Source organism: Sorghum bicolor, chromosome 9 (assembly GCF_000003195.3).
Source record: "Sorghum bicolor cultivar BTx623 chromosome 9, Sorghum_bicolor_NCBIv3, whole genome shotgun sequence".
NCBI lineage: Eukaryota > Viridiplantae > Streptophyta > Magnoliopsida > Poales > Poaceae > Sorghum > Sorghum bicolor.
This window is the reverse complement of record NC_012878.2, coordinates 53,826,562-53,843,603: the sequence shown is the minus strand read 5'-3', so window position 1 is coordinate 53,843,603 and position 17,042 is coordinate 53,826,562. Positions and strand designations below refer to the sequence as shown.

The 17,042-nt window shown below is 47.4% G+C and overlaps 3 protein-coding genes across 5 annotated transcripts; 2 read left to right on the top strand and 1 right to left on the bottom strand.

Annotated features, from left to right (window-relative positions):
* Nucleotides 1–345, top strand: LOC8064194 (putative glycine-rich cell wall structural protein 1). The gene has a single exon (XM_002441278.1). It carries the CDS (start codon nt 1–3, stop codon nt 343–345), a length of 345 nt encoding a protein of 114 aa, XP_002441323.1.
* Nucleotides 3,069–13,479, top strand: LOC8080059 (glyoxysomal processing protease, glyoxysomal). Of its 3 annotated transcripts, none has more exons than XM_002441277.2 (14): nt 3,069–3,231; nt 3,329–3,375; nt 3,455–3,638; nt 3,731–3,781; nt 9,263–9,328; nt 9,646–9,759; nt 9,842–9,973; nt 10,068–10,171; nt 10,622–10,707; nt 10,782–10,876; nt 10,955–11,642; nt 11,923–12,124; nt 12,357–12,445; nt 12,690–13,479. In XM_002441277.2, the coding sequence occupies exons 1-14, from the start codon at nt 3,166–3,168 to the stop codon at nt 12,917–12,919; spliced, it is 2,154 nt and encodes a 717-aa protein (XP_002441322.1). In that variant the 5' UTR covers nt 3,069–3,165; the 3' UTR covers nt 12,920–13,479. The 3 variants fall into 3 exon arrangements, with proteins under 3 accessions (XP_002441322.1, XP_021303087.1, XP_021303088.1); XM_021447413.1 differs by having other exon boundaries at nt 3,071–3,231; nt 3,455–3,642; XM_021447412.1 differs by lacking the exon at nt 9,263–9,328.
* On the bottom strand, nt 13,644–16,121 carry LOC8080058 (ribosomal protein L11 methyltransferase). Its single transcript, XM_002439969.2, has 7 exons — nt 15,685–16,121; nt 15,481–15,564; nt 15,236–15,376; nt 14,890–14,955; nt 14,585–14,752; nt 14,162–14,491; nt 13,644–14,059 (listed from the first exon to the last, which is right to left on the bottom strand). The coding sequence occupies exons 1-7, from the start codon at nt 16,000–16,002 to the stop codon at nt 13,961–13,963; spliced, it is 1,206 nt and encodes a 401-aa protein (XP_002440014.1). The 5' UTR covers nt 16,003–16,121; the 3' UTR covers nt 13,644–13,960.

Here is a 17,042-nt window from a genome sequence, read left to right as displayed (position 1 = left end):
ATGGCAGTCAGGAGGACGTGGCTGCTCTGCGCGTTGTTGTTGTTGTTGTTGCTCTGCGCGTCCGCGCAATTCCAGGGCGCTATCTGCGGCGGTGGAGGTGGTGGTGGGAGAGGAGGCGGTGGCGGTGCTGGCGCCAGTGAAGAAGGTGGAGAAGGAGGGACCGGCGGCGGAGAAGGCACCAGTGAAGACGGAGGAGGGTACGGCTGGGGCTGGCTGGGGATTCCTGACGGGACGGCCGCTGCCGCCGGACCGGTACCCGATGAGAGCGACGCACGTTGCCCCGGCGCATGGAGAGTCTACGGCGTCGGTGCCGTCCTGGTGGCCGCTGCTGCGCTCGTCTGGTGATCATCTTTTAAATTAGTACTGTAAAATTAGGAGTTAGTCGTAGCAGCTTGGTACTCGCAGAGTCGTAGATCCGTTCGTGCATGTTAGTGTGTACCTCTATAAAAAAACCGAATGAATTTGATCAAATGAGTTATGGCCGTTTCAAACTCTGAAACATGGACTTCGCGAGAAATCGTTATCCATAATATTGTCATCTTGATCATGACCAATAGTACTAATTTAATACCCTTCTCTTATCTTTTTAGCACATATTGACTTACCAAGTAGCACTCTTAGGGCATCCGCAGTGTGGAGCTTCGGATCATTTCAATCATGGGACCAGACCTGGACATGACTCGTCCTACTATTCAACCCACATTGGATTGAAGCGGACTCAACTTGATTGTCGACCCACACATGTGCAAAAAGACAGGAGATGTTTCTCCACCAATAGTTCGAACCTGGCGCGATAGCTCGGAGCTGCTTCTCCATCGAATCCACATCACAATGTTACATACCTAGTTCTATAGCTACATTTAATACATCGAAATGCCTACAAGACGGACGCTCTTAGACATTCAAAAATTTAGAGACATGAGTCGGAAATTGAGTTTGCTACCTACCTGTAGTTGTCTAGGTATGTAGGTATGCACATGCCCTAGCCTCATTAAATGACCCAAAGCGAGTATACACTTGCCCTAGCCACATCAATTTGTAATGCAAAAATAACAACTTATCAAATGATTGACCCCCTTGTAGATATACTTAACGCTCCTAGATTTCCAGATGTCATAGCTAGAAAAAAGTTAGGCCATGTCATGCCAACCTAAAAATCATATCGTGACATATTAGGCTGTACTAGGCAGAGTCATGGTCTAGGCGCGGCACTATGTTCGCGCTCTTGGTGTACACTTGCCCTAGCCACATCAAATTGTGATGCCAAGATAACAACTTATCAAATCATTGACCCTCTCATATATATACTTAACATTCCGAAATTTTCTGAGGTTATGGCTAGAAAAAAAATTAGGCCATATGCTATGCCAACCTAAAAATCATATCGTGCCATTTTAGGTTTTACTTAGTCTAAGACATGGCACTATGTTCGCGCTCGTGTCGGCATGGGACTAGGCTTTGTTTTTTTTTTTTTTGGAACCATGACCGTGCTGACTCATCATGCCTGGTCCATTCCGTCAACTATAGCTGAATATAGTCGATCTTGCAGTTGGCTTCGGCATGCTTCTCGCCAACCGTCCTGAGTCGATTTTGCAGTTGGCTTCGGCATGCTTCTCGATCGCCAACCGTCGTGAACAGCGGATAGGCGTCTTTCTGCACTGACTTTAATTTTCTTCTCTTAACGAAACAATGAAACACGTGCAAAGCAATTTCACGAAAGAAAAAAAATAAAGGACCGGGACATTTTTATATGAATGTAAAAAATAGGAGCGACATGGTTCTAGAGATCAACTGGATAAATAAACACTATATATAGCCATGCATGTCCACAGCGAATTCTTGTAAGAAAAAAACACTGCTGATAAATTCAGCAGATATAATGCGTATGCAGCACTATTGGCTCCAGTTATATAGCAAAAATCGGAAGGACTTGGAAATGGTTTCAAGACACGGATTAGTACATCGGAAGCACCTAAAATTGGTTTTGATCAGTTACGCATGCACAGAGATAGTATCAGAAAAGATTAGCGTGTGCAAACAGACGTGCGCGTGGTGCAACTACTCAAAATACTTTAAAAATTGGCAATTGAAAATTCCATGGGTCCGCATGGAGTATAAAACAAGTCTTCATGTGCATAAACAAAACAAAACAATAAAACCATTTGGATCCTTTTATTTGGAAGAATTGGAAGTCTATTTAATAAATTAGACTATTTGACTTGGAATTTGACATTCCATTACTTTCTAAAGTTAACACATATAGTTATCTCAGATTCATAAGATGAGAAATGAAAACTGATTTTATAGATCGACATGTTATATTTACTTTGTAACTTATAACTCCTTCTTTAACTCGCTCATCTATGATAGAAATGTAACATATAAATATCTTTCTTATAGCCAACATTAATCTATAAATATAATCCATATATAATCACATTGGCTTAATTAATACTTCCTCTATCCTAAATTATAATTGTTTGACTTTTTTGACCTCAAATTTAACCACTTGTCTTATTAAAAAAATTATGCAAACATACTCAAATTAAAATATCCTTGAAGAATTTTTATTAATAAACCAAGCCGCGACAAAAAAATAATATTTTACATAAATTTTTGAACAAAACAAGTGGTCAAACTTGATGTCTAAAAAGTCAAATGTTTTATAATTTGAAATGGATTGAGTATATTGCTAAGGGCCTGTTTAGTTCCCTATTTGGGCTAAAAAATTTAGATTTTGGCCTATCATACTGCAAAATAGAACTAAACACCATCCAAAAATTTTAACAAAATAGTTGTTATTTTACATTCTAGATTTTGGCATCAAGAACCTAAAAAAAGCCCAAAAGAGTAGCTTCATGTATTTTTGACCATGAAAATTTTGTCATTTTCGATGTAACTAAACACACTCATGAAATTTTTGATATTTTGTATTTCATCATTTGAAAGTAATTGTATTTTATATTTTGCATTTTATGGAGGACTAAACACACCCTAAATTATTATTATTAAAGTTAATTCAATTCAATGGATTCAAACCGAGCCTAAAAAGAATTCTTTTCCATGTTCTATTGGAGAGGAGAAGCAACCTCAATCTGTGCTGTACTCTACCAGTTCTCGTCGTGGGTCTCTCGCCCATCCGGCCATCCCCCCTCCCTGCGCGCCATGGAGACCCAGGAGATCGCCGCGGCAGCGCGCCACTTCTCCGCCATGGCTCGAATCGTCGGTCCGGTTAGTCTGCGACTTCGCACCATCACCAGCTCAACTCCTCCGAATTATCTCGCTAACCGCCGTGCTTCTCCCCCTTCTCCGGCGTCTCCGCTTCCAGGACCCCAAGGCCGTGAAGATGCGCCGCCACGCCTTCCACCTCCACCAGTACGCCTCCCTCCCCGATTCGATATTTTACTCGACAAATTCGAGCTTTCCTAAAGCTCCGTGCTGACTTGGGCTGCAGTTCGGGGTCCACCACGCTCTCGGCGTCGGCTCTGCTCTTGCCGCGGGGCGCCCTGGCTGAGCCGCCGCCACTTCTCGACCATATCTGCGCGGTCCACGGGCACGTGGCAGGAGACGTCGCGCTCACGGCTGCTTCCCTCGTCGAGCCGTTCCTGGTCGCGGAGCAGCGGAATAACTCCGGCGAGGTAGGTAGGTTACAGTGTCACAGCACCGTATACTCACTCTTTCAAGTGCTAAGCTTTTGTTTGCTTGCTTGTTTGGAATTGGATGCCTGCAGGAGCTTCAGCCGAGGTTGGTTCCGGAGGTGCGTCTTGATGTACTTGTTGAGGTAAGGACAAGCATCGGTGTGGAATTCGTGCTTAGCCACCCATAATCAGTAAAGTGCCTCTTTGCGAAGAAAGTTAAAGCGAACTCACATTGATAAATTGCTGGAAGTGTGTCAATTACATTCCAGTTCCCAACTATGTAGCTAGTAATAAGCTAATGCTATGGAACTTGTCACTTCCAAAATACTAGTACTAGTTTCAGAACCAGGAAGTTATTCCTGTCAAGGGCGTCAAGCCCTACGGTAGCTGGACCTCGGCTACATAGTTCGTAGCCGCGATCCGTCTTCTCCGGCGAGGTTTTGCCCCTCAGCCGCAGGCTTAGGTTTTAGAAGAGAAAGGAGATTATAGATAATAATTCTTGCTTGCTTATATCGAAAGTGTCTACAGATATTTATGTCCCTTTAACTATGCCTCCTTATGCTAAATAGCCTATTTGGGACTAATATAAATTGCAACATAAAAGGATAACTAAACTTATATAAAAATAACTGGGCCAACAACCAAGGCCCGCCCCTAGCCACCTAATTCGGCCTGGCTGCTGGGCGCGCCTTCTCCTGCTGTTGCAGCGCGCTCAGCGGTCCGCCGGATGTCTCGGGCCCGCCGCTGACGTGTGTATGTGCGGCCCCACATGACATCTCTTCCCCCCTCAAGATCCAGCTCGTCCTCGAGCTGGAAGGCGGGATACTTTTCGCGAAAATCATCCAAGTCTTCCCATGTCGCTGAAGAAGACGGTTCACCCTGCCAATGAACCAGGACCTGGCGAACTCCCCTGGCGAGACGAACCTGCTCCACCCGTGCAGGTACTGGAATAACGGCACCGTGATGGATGTCGGGCAGAGGTGGTGGAGCTGTTGGAGGCGTGCCCACGAACTTCTTCAGGGTGCTGACATGGAACACGTCGTGGATGCGTGCCTGGGCAGGAAGCGCAAGGCGGACAGCGACGTCGTTGATGATCTCCACGACCCGATAAGGACCCAGGAAGCGGGCTTTCAGCTTGCCCGTTGTAGCCTGGGGTAGCGAGGCCGGCGCACGCTGTCGGAGACGCAGGAGCGCCCAATCGTCCACCTGGTAGACAACCTGTCGATGGTGCTTGTCGTACTGCAGTTTCTGCGCTGCTTGTGCCTGCTCCAGACGGTAACGAACATCAGCGAGGAAAGCCTCGCGTTCCTCCATGTCGCGAGCCACTGCAGCCACTCGCGTCTCACCAGGCTCATGAGAGCGGATGGTGGGCGGGTCGCGGCCATACACCACACGAAACGGCGTCTCCCGAAGCGACGACTGGTAGGCCGTGTTGTAGACGTACTCAGCCCAAGGAAGCCACCGGAGCCACTGCCGAGGACGGTTGCCGGTGAAGCAGCGCAGGTACATGACGATGACGCGGTTGGCTGCCTCCGTCTGTCCATCTGACTGGGGGTGGAACGCGGACGTCATGTGTAGCTTGGTCCCCATGAGCCGCATCAACTCACGCCAGAACGCCGACGTGAACACCGGGTCGCGGTCCGACACCATGGACTGCGGAACACCATGCAGGCGTACTATGTCGGTGAAGAAAGCCTGTGCCACCGTCTCTGCCGTGTATGGGTGAGCAAGGGCGATGAAGTGGCAGTACTTGCTGAAGCGGTCGACGACAGTGAGGATCACCGACTTCCCCTGGACACGGGGCAGGGCTTCCACGAAATCGAGGCCAATATCTGCCCAGACGACGGTGGGGACTGGTAGCGGCAGTAGAAGTCCTGCCGGAAGTAGGTGTTCGGACTTGTAGCGCTGGCAGGTGACGCACGCCCGCACAAAGTCCTGCACAATCCGTCTCATCTGGGGAAAATGGAAATCCCGACGGAGGCGATGTAGAGTACGCTGGACCCCTTCGTGTCCATCATCATGGACCGCAGCCACGATCTCCTGTACCAGGGGCGAAGACGGAGGAATGTACAGGCGACCATCGTAGAGTACCATGCCGTCCGCCACCGTCCAAGGAGCTGCGCGTGAGCCAGCACGGATGTCGTCGTGGATGGTTACCAGTGCTGGGTCAGTGGCCTGAGCATGCCGTAGACACGCGATGAAGTCGAAGCGCGGAGCGGAGATCGCCTGGAGGCCACCCACGCTGTCCTCCTCGGTGTCACGACGGGACAAAGCGTCGGCCACCGTATTAGAAGCCCCTGACTTGTATTCGACGGTGAAGTCGAAGCCGAGGAGCTTGCCAACCCAATGATGCTGAGGGATTGTGGCGAGACGCTGGTCGAGGAGATACTTGAGGCTGTAGTGGTCCGTCTTGACGATGAACCGGCGCCCCCAGAGGTACGGTCGCCAATGCCGTACCGCGAGTACGCGATGGCGGGGGGCCACCGGCCTGCTGAAGAAGGCGATCGGGTGTCCCTCCTGGATGAGGACGGCCCCAAACCCGTACGTCGATGCGTCGCACTCCACGATGAAGGGCTTGGAGAAGTCCGGCAGGGCCAGCACTGGGGCTGACGTCACGGCCCCCTTGAGGGCACTGAAAGCAGCTTCCGCCTCGGCGCCCCATGCGAACCCCTCCTTTTTCAGAAGCGCCGTGAGAGGGGCTGCAATGGCGCCGTAGTTGTGGACGAATTTCCTGTAGTAGCCGGCCAAGCCAAGGAAGCCACGCACTGCACGTGCCGACCGGGGCTGCGGCCAGTCGTGGATAGCCTGGACCTTGGCGGGATCCATGGCGACGCCGGCAGCGGAGATGACGTGGCCGAGGTAGGCGACAGAGGAGACGCCGAACGAGCACTTGGACCTCTTCACAAAGAGGCGGTGTCGGCGCAGGATGTCCAGGACGACGCGGAGGTGGCGGAGGTGGTCCGCCCAAGTGGTGCTGTAGATCAGGATATCATCAAAAAAAACAAGTACGAACCGACGGAGGTAAGCGCACAGCACGTCGTTCATCAGAGCTTGAAACGTTGCCGGGGCGTTGCACAGCCCGAACGGCATCACCAGGAACTCGTAGAGGCCATCGTGAGTGCGGAACGCCGTCTTGTGAACGTCCTCCGGGCGCATCCGCACCTGATGGTATCCCGACCGTAAGTCGAGTTTGGTGAAGAAGCGGGCGCCATGGAGCTCGTCCAGGAGCTCATCGACGACGGGGATGGGAAACGCATCCTTGACGGTGAGGGCGTTGAGGGCGCGGTAGTCGACGCAGAACCGCCATGAGCCGTCGGCCTTCTTGACGAGGAGCACGGGCGAAGAGAAGGCCGAGTCGCTGCGGCGAACAATGCCCTGCTGGATCATGGCTGTGCACTGGCGTTCCAGCTCGTCTTTGTGTGCCGCCGGGTACCGGTATGGACGCACCACAACGGGCGCCGAGCCGGGCTTGAGGGTGATGGCGTGGTCGCGGGCACGGGGTGGAGGCATGCCGCTGGGCTCGGTGAAGATGTCGTCGTATGCTGCCAGCAGCCCGTCGAGGAGGGACGCGCTGGAAGCCGTGGCCGCACGCAGACTGGGTGCGCCCGTGGACGGCACTCCTGCCCAGCAGAATGCGCGGCCCTGGTAGGTGAAGGACAGGGACCGTGCCGCGAAATCCCACACGATCGGTCCGAGGGTCGCCATCCACTGTGTTCCCAACACGATGTCGTAGCCTGCAAGTGGCATAACAAAAAGGTCGATGGCGAATGTGGTGTTGTCGATGGTGACCGGAGCATGCCGAATGACGCCTGGGCATGGAATCTTCTCGCCATTCGCGACCATGGCCGTCATGCGTGCACGGGGCTGAATGCGGAGGCCGGTGCGTCGCGCAGCCTCCTCGGCGATGAAGTTATGAGTGGAGCCGCTGTCCAGGAGGGCGACAAATGTCGCTGTACCGACCGACACCCGGACCTGCATAGTGTCAGCAAGCGGCACACCTGCGACTGCGTGGAGAGAAAAGACGGGTGCCTCTGTGTCGCCTTCCTCTGCCCCTGCATCGGCCCCATCGTCGGCCGTGTCGTCGTCGTCGTCTGGCAAGCTGTCAAGAAGAAACAGGCGCTTGCAAACGCGGTTGTGACCGCGGCCATACCTCTCATCACAATTGTAGCAAAGACCAAGGCGCCGACGTTCCTGCATCTTTGCCTGGGAGAGTCGTTTGACGGTGCGGCCTTCGATCGTGACCTGCGCCTGGGGGGCAGGCCGTGCGCCCACTGGTGCTGGCAGCGCGAGGCGCGGTGGGGGTGCTGGAAGGGCCGGAACGAGCCCCCGGTTGGCGGCCCTCGCTGGCTGAGGGTGCTGGGGTGTGTGCTGCTCCCGCAGCTCGAACTGCCGTGCAAGGCTCATGGCGGCCGCCAAAGTCCCCGGGTTCTGGATGCGCACGTCGATGCTGAGCGGCGGCAGCAGGCCCCCGGTGAAGAGCTGCACCCGCTGCGATTCGTCGAGGCGACCAGCCCTGGCGAGCAACGCCTGGAACCGATCCTGATACTCAGCAACTGTAGAGGTGCGGCGACACTCCGCAAGTTCAGCCAGGGGTGCTGATCGGAGCGGCGGCCCGTAACGGAGATTGAGGAGCTCCGTGAACCGGCGCCATGACGGGGTACCCTCGTCCGTCTGGACCTGGATATACCACATCTGGGCGCCCTCTTCCAGGTTGTAGGAAGCCATCCAGACTTTCTCCTCTTCCATGATCCGCTGCTGGTGGAAGTAGGACTCGCAACGGTTGATGAAGATCAGCGGATCACTCTTGCCGTCGTAGCGTGGAAAGTCCATCTTCTGGAACCTCGGCGGTCGATCCTGGTGATGCTCGCCGAACTGTGGCTTATAGCCCGACGTGGAGGAGAGGGCAGTGATTGCTTGCGCCTGAGCCTCCATGGTCTTGGCGGTGGCTTCTGCAGTGGCCTGCAGGGCAGCAACAGCCTTGGCCAGATTAGCCACGGTGGTCTTCAGGTCCTCGGCGTCTCCCATCGGCGATGTGCAGGATGCAGCGGAGGACGGCGTCGGGGAAGCGGGCGCAACGAGGGGTGGCGCGGTGGCTGGTGGAGGAGTCTGGGCGGCAGCTGGTGGTGGGGAGGTGGACTGGGTAGATGAGGATCGCCTAGATCGCGATACCAGGTTGTCAAGGGCGTCAAGCCCTACGGTAGCTGGACCTCGGCTACGTAGTTCGTAGCCGCGATCCGTCTTCTCCGGCGAGGTTTTGCCCCTCAGCCGCAGGCTTAGGTTTTAGAAGAGAAAGGAGATTATAGATAATAATTCTTGCTTGCTTATATCGAACGTGTCTACAGATATTTATGTCCCTTTAACTATGCCTCCTTATGCTAAATAGCCTATTTGGGACTAATATAAATTGCAACATAAAAGGATAACTAAACTTATATAAAAATAACTGGGCCAACAACCAAGGCCCGCCCCTAGCCACCTAATTCGGCCTGGCTGCTGGACGCGCCTTCTCCTGCTGTTGCAGCGCGCTCAGCGGTCCGCCGGATGTCTCGGGCCCGCCGCTGACGTGTGTATGTGCGGCCCCACATGACATTCCTGAGTTCCTGAACCTGCTCTGATGTGTGCAGCAAGGGAGCGCTCAAGATGGGAAGTCTGGACCTCCACGGTGGCTTCCAGCTCGATTGCTTGCCATGGTCAGTACTGTAATTTTTTCAGCCAGATTAGTGTTACTAATAGATGCATGAAAAAATAGCAGCCAGGGAGTGAGTTTATATTGTTACTAACAGGTTCATGTAAAAATATCCTCATCACAAGTACCTTTCTTTTTTGGCCTTTCTAAGGTGAACCACATTTTTCCTTAGTTATTAGTGATCTGCATCTGTACACTGTACTAACAGAAGAAAATACATGCTTCTGTCGTATAGTAAGATAACATTTGTAGGTTTTGGTTAGTCTTCACCATTGATACCTACGCATACGTGACTAACCAGAAGGCTCATTTCTTCTGTAGGTTGATGTTCCAACAGCTGCTGATTCTGCTTTATCCTTACTGAGACATGAAGAGTTCATCAGAAGACCAACATGGGATGTAGGCTGGTCATTGGCTGATGCTAATCAGAAACAGGTCTCTTTGTTCATCGAATCAAAGTATTAAACTGTTGTCCCTCGTTTGTCTTGCATTAAAACTTATTGTTAGAATTCCTCAGGTTGAAAATGATACCAGATGTTCCCTCAAGTCTAACAGGAATAATGCATCTATTGAATCAGTAGACCCATTGATGTTGTCCAAGTCTGCCACAAGAATTGCTATTCTAGGAATTTCAACCTTCAACTCAAATGTAAGGCACAGGTCAATATATTTTTCGTTTCCTAGAAATTTAGCACTTTGAAAGTTGCAAGCTTACTTAGTACTCTGTGGTCATTGGTGAACAGGATGCAAGATGTATCAATGTTTCAGTGATGCAACAACGAGGGGACCCTTTGCTTATTGTAGGATCTCCATTTGGCCTCATGTCACCCTTCCATTTCTTCAACAGGTAACTTTTATTCTACTGCTTTAGCATAATGCCAGAATGTCTTTTAAGTATGCACCAAACTTAGCACATGCAAACTGTCGAACATTTTGATTTGGTGACAAGAACATAGTCTGGGGATTCATAATTCTGACTTAAGTAATGATAAACTCCAGACATTTTAAAAAAATTGATACCGTTCCGTATGCATTATGGAGAAAATGCTAAACTTTTGCTATCTAGAGTTTCATTAACTTTTTGCTTTGCACGTCATCACTAGATCTTCCAAAGCATATACAGTTGTTTTGTTGTGTTTATTCCCAGTATGTCTAGTGACCTGGAAGGCATTAACTAGATACTGATGTTTCTGAAACTGAAAAGGCCTGGCATGCTATTGTTGACTATTTTCTTTTGCTACCATTATTAGAAAACAGAATAGTAGTGTCCTATTTATACATTGCGCTTTTTGAGCAGTATATCAGTTGGTGCTGTTGCGAATTGCCTTCCTCCATGCACTGTGAGGAGCTCATTGCTGATGGCTGACATCCACTGTCTCCCTGGTAAACATCTTTCTGTCTTTCTTTTCTTGTATAGTATGACATTAGTTATTGACAATCTCTTAAATTGACCAAAGGCATGGAAGGTGCTCCAGTGTTTGACCGAAATTCTTGCCTTGTGGGGCTGCTGATGAACCCATTAAGACAGAAAGGCAGCAATATAGAAGTTCAGGTGAGTTCACTGGTTTCAACAAGATACCTTTGCACATCTAATATATGTAACTTAGCTATCTTAAAATCTACTTGCCAGCTTGTGATTACATGGGATGCAATATGCATGGAATGGAACAGCAAAAAACTGGACGAAATTGGACGTGCCCCAAGAGAACTACCTAATGGCAAAAATACGGATAGTAAATCTATGGAATTACGGCATGGATACAACTATGGGAGGTTTGTCTCTTCTATGGTCAACAAAATTAATCAGCATTGCATATCACCCCCTTTGCTCAGAGAGGCTATATCTGCAGTTGTTCTTGTCACGGTTAGTGATACATCTTGGGCTTCAGGGATTGTTCTGAACAAAAGGGGTTTAGTTCTGACAAATGCTCATCTCTTGGAACCTTGGAGATTTGGGAGAACTTCACCCTCAGATTTACAAGCCTCATTCACTGGAGAACATCTCAATGCTGGAGAAAACAAATCATCGCAGCCAGAAGGCAAATTTTCCAATGAAGATGCTGTCAATCATAATGTTTCATTGTTTAACTTGGGTTTCAAAAGAGAGAAGAGAATATCTGTTCGTTTGGACCATGCAGAGAGACAGATATGGTGCAATGCTAGCGTGGTTTTCATCTCAAAGGGTCCACTTGATGTTGCATTGCTTCAAATAGATAAGGTTCCAATTGAATTAAATACAATCAGACCAGAATTTGTTTGTCCAACAGCAGGGTCATCTGTTTATGTTGTTGGGCATGGCCTTTTTGGACCCCGATCAGGTGAAAAATCTTAGAACCACAGCTAAAATTAGTGCTTAGAGCAGTTTGATACTCCCTCCATTCCAAATTATAAGACGTTTTGGGTTTTCTAGATTCATGGCTTTTGCTATGCACTTAGATACACGCTATGTCTAGATGCATAGTAGTAAAAATAATGTATCTAGAAAAGCCAAAACGTCTTATAATGTGGAACGGAGGGAGTACTTTTCATCAATGTGCATGCCATTGCAAATGTTGAGTTTTGTTATTATGGAACTGATGGTTGAGTATCTGAATGTAGGCCTATCCTCTTCTCTATCCTCGGGGGTTGTGTCAAAGGTTGTCCAAATCCCATCAAATCAACTTTCTCATCTGGCCAGTGCTCTGGAGACTGACAATATGGACATACCAGTAATGCTGCAGACAACAGCAGCAGTTCATCCAGGGGCCAGTGGTGGCGTTCTTGTTAATTCACATGGGCTAATGGTTGGGATAATAACAAGGTATCAAATAGAACCTTTTTGAAACCCTATAAACATTAACTAGAACCTTTTGAAGTTCATCAAGTTATTTTGCCATTTCATTGATTGTATGAATTTTCTATCTTAGTGTTCCTGCTACTTGCAAGCAGAACATCGTGTCATTCATTTTCGGATTAGAAGAATGGTGAAGTTTGCATTTTCTCAAGAGCTTGTCTTTTTTCTGACTTATTATTATTTTTGTTATCATGTCCAGTAATGCTAAGCATGGTGGTGGAAGCACAATACCTCATCTGAATTTCAGCATCCCCTGCAAATTACTGGTTGCGCTCTTCAAGTATTCAGGTGCTAATTAAGTTTGCTCGTATTTTTTTTTCTGCTCTCAGCTTTAGGCCTTGTTGGACGCACTTTACTCAATCCATGTGTGTTGGAGTGGAAAATAATTTTAAGTCCCACCATAATCCACTCCGACACATGTGGATTGAGGTGGATACGAGTACATCCAAACAAGCGCTTAGTCAATATTAATGATATCAAAACCCTTTTTAGTACATATAAGAAATAAGGAAGGCATTTCCTTTCTTGGCAGCAATTGGAAAGCTCGTGATTTTGGAGCAGTTGGACAAACCAAATGAAGTGCTCTCGTCAGTTTGGGCTTTGGCACCATCATCATCCCCATTTGTCAGCAGCTCCCCAGAAAAAGGCAAAGAGGAAAAGGTCTTGGAGTTCTCTAAGTTTCTTAGTGATAAGCAACAAGCTCTGAAATCTACTGCAGATCTGAAGGAACTCTTTAGGTACAAGACTCCCAGCAAAATATAGATTGCATCCACTGGAATTCTTACAAGGAAAATATTTCAAAACTTTGGCCGTGAAGTGCAGAAGTTGCTTTGTTGGAGGGACATTGAACAGGGTTCAGATTACCTAAAGAAATGACAGGCTGTTAGCTAAAGGCTAAAGCTGTACTCTTTTTTTTTTCCTGGGCAAAGACCTTGTAAAGGAGCATTCAGACAAGTTCATACATGGTTTTGATCCCAGAATTTTGTATGAGACGTTTGATCCCAGAATTTGCCAGTACATAAGGAGTTATCAGAGCACAGTGAGCTTATTTACAGATGGTTAAGGCATGATGATGCCACTGGGAAAGTGGGAATGTAATAAATTTACATAGGAACAGTTTTTACAATTGAAAATGACGACTACCAATTCTTGTACTAGTTGGGAAGGATAATTGCCCTTTTTGTAATTATATACCTGAGCATGGTGTGTTCACCTAGTATAGGCTGCTAAAGCCTTTAACAGTGAAAATCAAGCCAGGTTGTGATACCCTATAATACTTTGTGACATTTTCATCCAAGATATCAGAGGCAATATTTATCCTACATGATATCCCAGTTGATAATGTTGAACTGTGGAGCATAAAAATGTGATCATTTCGTCACTTCACGGTTGAAGCTATTTTGTAATTCAGGCATACGCTGGGCTAGCACCTATGTTCTTGTAGTATGAACAGTTAGAGGCCTTCTCAAGGCCTGAAAATGCTGTGTAGTCAGTCAAATATGATAAAATAGGCTTCCCAAGCGCGAGGGTAATAATCAGAGGTACAATTTCAGGAGCTGGGAGTCACAAGATAAAAAAACTGACATATTTAATCACACTATGAAGATTGTATTCCTAAAAACAATATCTAATGCGGTGCAAAGACATACACTTGACACCCTTTGTAGTCCAACACATTTTGTTCTATGATATTCATGCAATCTTGTCACGAAGTGCCAAGAAGTTAAATTTCTTATTTATAGAGCAAAACCTCTTAATCGTCAGAACATGTAAGGTCAAAACCCTTCTTGAACGTTAATTCCTCTACACTCTCCTGATTCCCTGAAGACAAGCCCACCCATCCATTTCGGATACCAATATTCTGTCCAAATACCTTGAGTAAACTTCTTTGATTTTTGGCACCTGGGTTAGATGAGACAAAAAATATCATAAATAATCTTACAAAAAAATAAACCCTGGATGGCATGAAACTTTAAGAAAACTACTGTAGTCGATTTTCTTTACCTGTTCCTCCAATATTCCAGAAACAGCAATTATTCCACCAGGTTTTGCATAACCAACTATGTCCTCAACCAGCTCCAACAAGGGATTTAGAAGGATATTTGCTGCAACTACATCATAAGTTCCTCTTGAGAACTTCAAGTCAAGGTTATTGGTTGAGTGGTGGTCTTCTGATTTGTTGATGGCACTCGGAAAGCATGAAGGCTGAGCATTTGTTAGTACCAAATAAACATGCATTTGGTTCGAATGTAAACCATTCAGCAACAAGTTTTCTGAAGCAGAGGTTATGGCTTGAGGGTCAATATCTATCCCAGTTGATTGAGTAGCACCCATCTGCATTCATAAGCCTACAATGAGTGTGAAATAAGGTAACACTGCCTTCTTATCATGACACTTGTCAGAGGTAAAAATTAACACATGGGGAACCTTCAGAGCTGCAATCCCCAATACTCCTGTGCCTGTTCCATAATCCAAGACACGTTCACCGCCTTTAATAACTTCTCGTAGAAATAGAAGGCACAGCTTAGTTGTTGGGTGCTCCCCCATCCCAAAAGCCAAACCTGGATCGATGATTATGTTTGTGGCCTCTGGATCCTATCAATGGAAAAGGATGAGAAGAAACAAAAGGAGAAATTTATCAGCTCAGCAAGATTTTCAGTACGAAAGAAAAATCAAGCAACTTCCTCAAGATCTAAAAAATAAAAAAATAAAGGTATGATGTGAAGACATACAGGGGGAGTTCTCCATTTAGGAACAACCCAAAGGCCATCAGCCACTTCAGTGGGCTCGTATGTTTCCTGCAGCAATCACAAGAGTAATCTTTTCAAGTACTTTTTTCAAGCAAAAACCATTTACCCAACTCAAAGGTTAAACACAATGGATCTCATAAATAGTATGTCTATACTAGTTATAAAAGCCAAAAGTTACTGAAAGAATACAGTCCTCATACGGTAAAACTGATGATCAAATATATTTTTCTTGTTGGCTATATGTAACAGTTAGGAAACAGGAGCAAGATTTGTCCTTCAAAGGTCACGAACAAGAAAAGTATAATGTGTACAACCTCTAGGTCCTAACCTGCACATTTGCCACCCAATCGCACTGCTTCCCGACAGAGGTTTCATACACTGGGCTGTAGTTCAAACCAGCTGAGCTTGCGGCACTTGATACGCTTGAGTCCACGTCTTCCCCATCGGCATATAAGGAAGTTATGGAGATCTGCATAGTCAACATTTTGTGCGGGCTCCAATTATCCCAATCGATTGCAGCTAAACATAAGACCAGAATAGTAATCATGGGAATTCGCAATGCGCAATGCTCACTTCATCGAGATTTTCAGCATCGGCAATGTCATCCACGGTCACGGAGCTAGCACCGAAGCACAAGAGCGCCTCGGACAGTGCTTCCTGTTTCGCAATGTCATTCGGGGAAAAAAAAGATGCATGAGACACTGAAACTAGTTGTGGGAGGTGAAGGACAAGGAATCGAAGTGGCTACGGAGTGCGGGGAGAGCGTGAGGTACTGACCACGTCGTGCCTGCGGCATCGAATGCGGACGGAGAGGTAAGGTGCGGAGAGGTCCGAGCCCACGGCGGCGGAGCTGGAGGCTGCCTCGTCCCCGACGTCCACCGCGCGGGCGCAGAAGCTCATTCCTCGCCGGGCTCCACCAGCCGGACCGCTCGAGCCGTCGCGGGACGGCGAGGGGTGAGCGTACAACGGGAGGTTGAGGTTACCGCCGCTACTGATGGCGCACCGAAAGCGAGGCGATACGGCTCGGGTCGAGGAGAACGTGGAGACGACTCGGCGGAGAGGGGCGCTACCCGCGCGCACCAGCGATAGCAACATCTCAGCGGCGGCGGGCGGGGGTCCTAGGGCGGCGGCGCACTCGCGCCCTGGACAGGCCTGAATGCTCCGTGGCCAAAACGACCTAAAATTTTCATCCCTCCCTTTTTTTGGCGTGAAAAGGGAAGACTCGTAGCCAAAGCTCAGTTTTTCAGTTATCTTTTGTATCTTAGGCCTTGTTTAGTTCCGAAAAATTTTGGGAAATGGACACCGTAGCAATTTTGTTTGTATTTAACAAATATTGTCCATTTATGGACTAACTAGGCTCAAAAGATTCATCTTGTCAATTCCGACAAAACTGTGTAATTAGTTTTTATTTTCGTTTATATTTAATACTTCATGCATGTGTTTAAAGATTCGATGTGACGGAAAATGTGAAAAATTTTGCAAAATTTTCTAGGAACTAAACAAGGCCTTATTTCGATTTGATCTCACATAATTCAACGTATATGTTCACCATTTGCTATTGTTGGTTACAGCGTTACAAGTGTTAGAAGAAACAATTTCCTTACTCGAAATCGAAATTATACAAAACTTGACGTGTGTACAATACACTGTTCATTTTAGAGCCCGTTTGGTATGGATCCGAGCGGCTCTGGCTTGGCCTGAAAATATTGCAGCACACTGTTCATTGGAGCTAAAATTCTCTCTTTCCTCTCCCTCTCACACGCTAAGGCCTTGTTTAGTTCCAAAAAATTTTGCAAAATTTTTCAGATTCTCCGTCACATCAAATCTTGCGGCACATGTATGGAACATTAAATATAGATAAAATAAATAACTAATTACACAGTTTGCCTGTAATTTGCGAGACGAATCTTTTGAGCCTAGTTAGTCCATGATTAGAAAATATTTGTCAAATACAAACGAAATTGCTACAGTGCCTATTTTGCCAAAAATTTTGTAACTAAACAATAAGTGGGAGTCGGCAAAGCTAAAATTTTTGGCTCCTGCTGCTCCATTGTATCAGTGAGACATGCAATAGTGTTTACACAATGCACTACAGTGTTTTTGTAGGCTGGAGCCAGAGCCGTCCAAATCCATAT

Bases quoted from the DNA above. Each gene is read 5' to 3' on its own strand.
- LOC8064194 (XM_002441278.1), top strand. From the start codon at position 1: ATGGCAGTCAGGAGGACGTGGCTGCTCTGCGCGTTGTTGTTGTTGTTG.
- LOC8080059 (XM_002441277.2), top strand. From the start codon at position 3,166: ATGGAGACCCAGGAGATCGCCGCGGCAGCGCGCCACTTCTCCGCCATG. The intron at 3,782-9,262 runs GTAAGGACAAGC...TGATGTGTGCAG, and splicing joins GTCTTGATGTACTTGTTGAG to CAAGGGAGCGCTCAAGATGG. The intron at 12,125-12,356 runs GTATCAAATAGA...TATCATGTCCAG, and splicing joins ATGGTTGGGATAATAACAAG to TAATGCTAAGCATGGTGGTG.
- LOC8080058 (XM_002439969.2), bottom strand. From the start codon at position 16,002: ATGTTGCTATCGCTGGTGCGCGCGGGTAGCGCCCCTCTCCGCCGAGTC. The intron at 15,565-15,684 runs GTCAGTACCTCA...ATTGCGAAACAG, and splicing joins GATGCCGCAGGCACGACGTG to GAAGCACTGTCCGAGGCGCT. The intron at 14,753-14,889 runs GTATGTCTTCAC...TTCCATTGATAG, and splicing joins CTAAATGGAGAACTCCCCCT to GATCCAGAGGCCACAAACAT.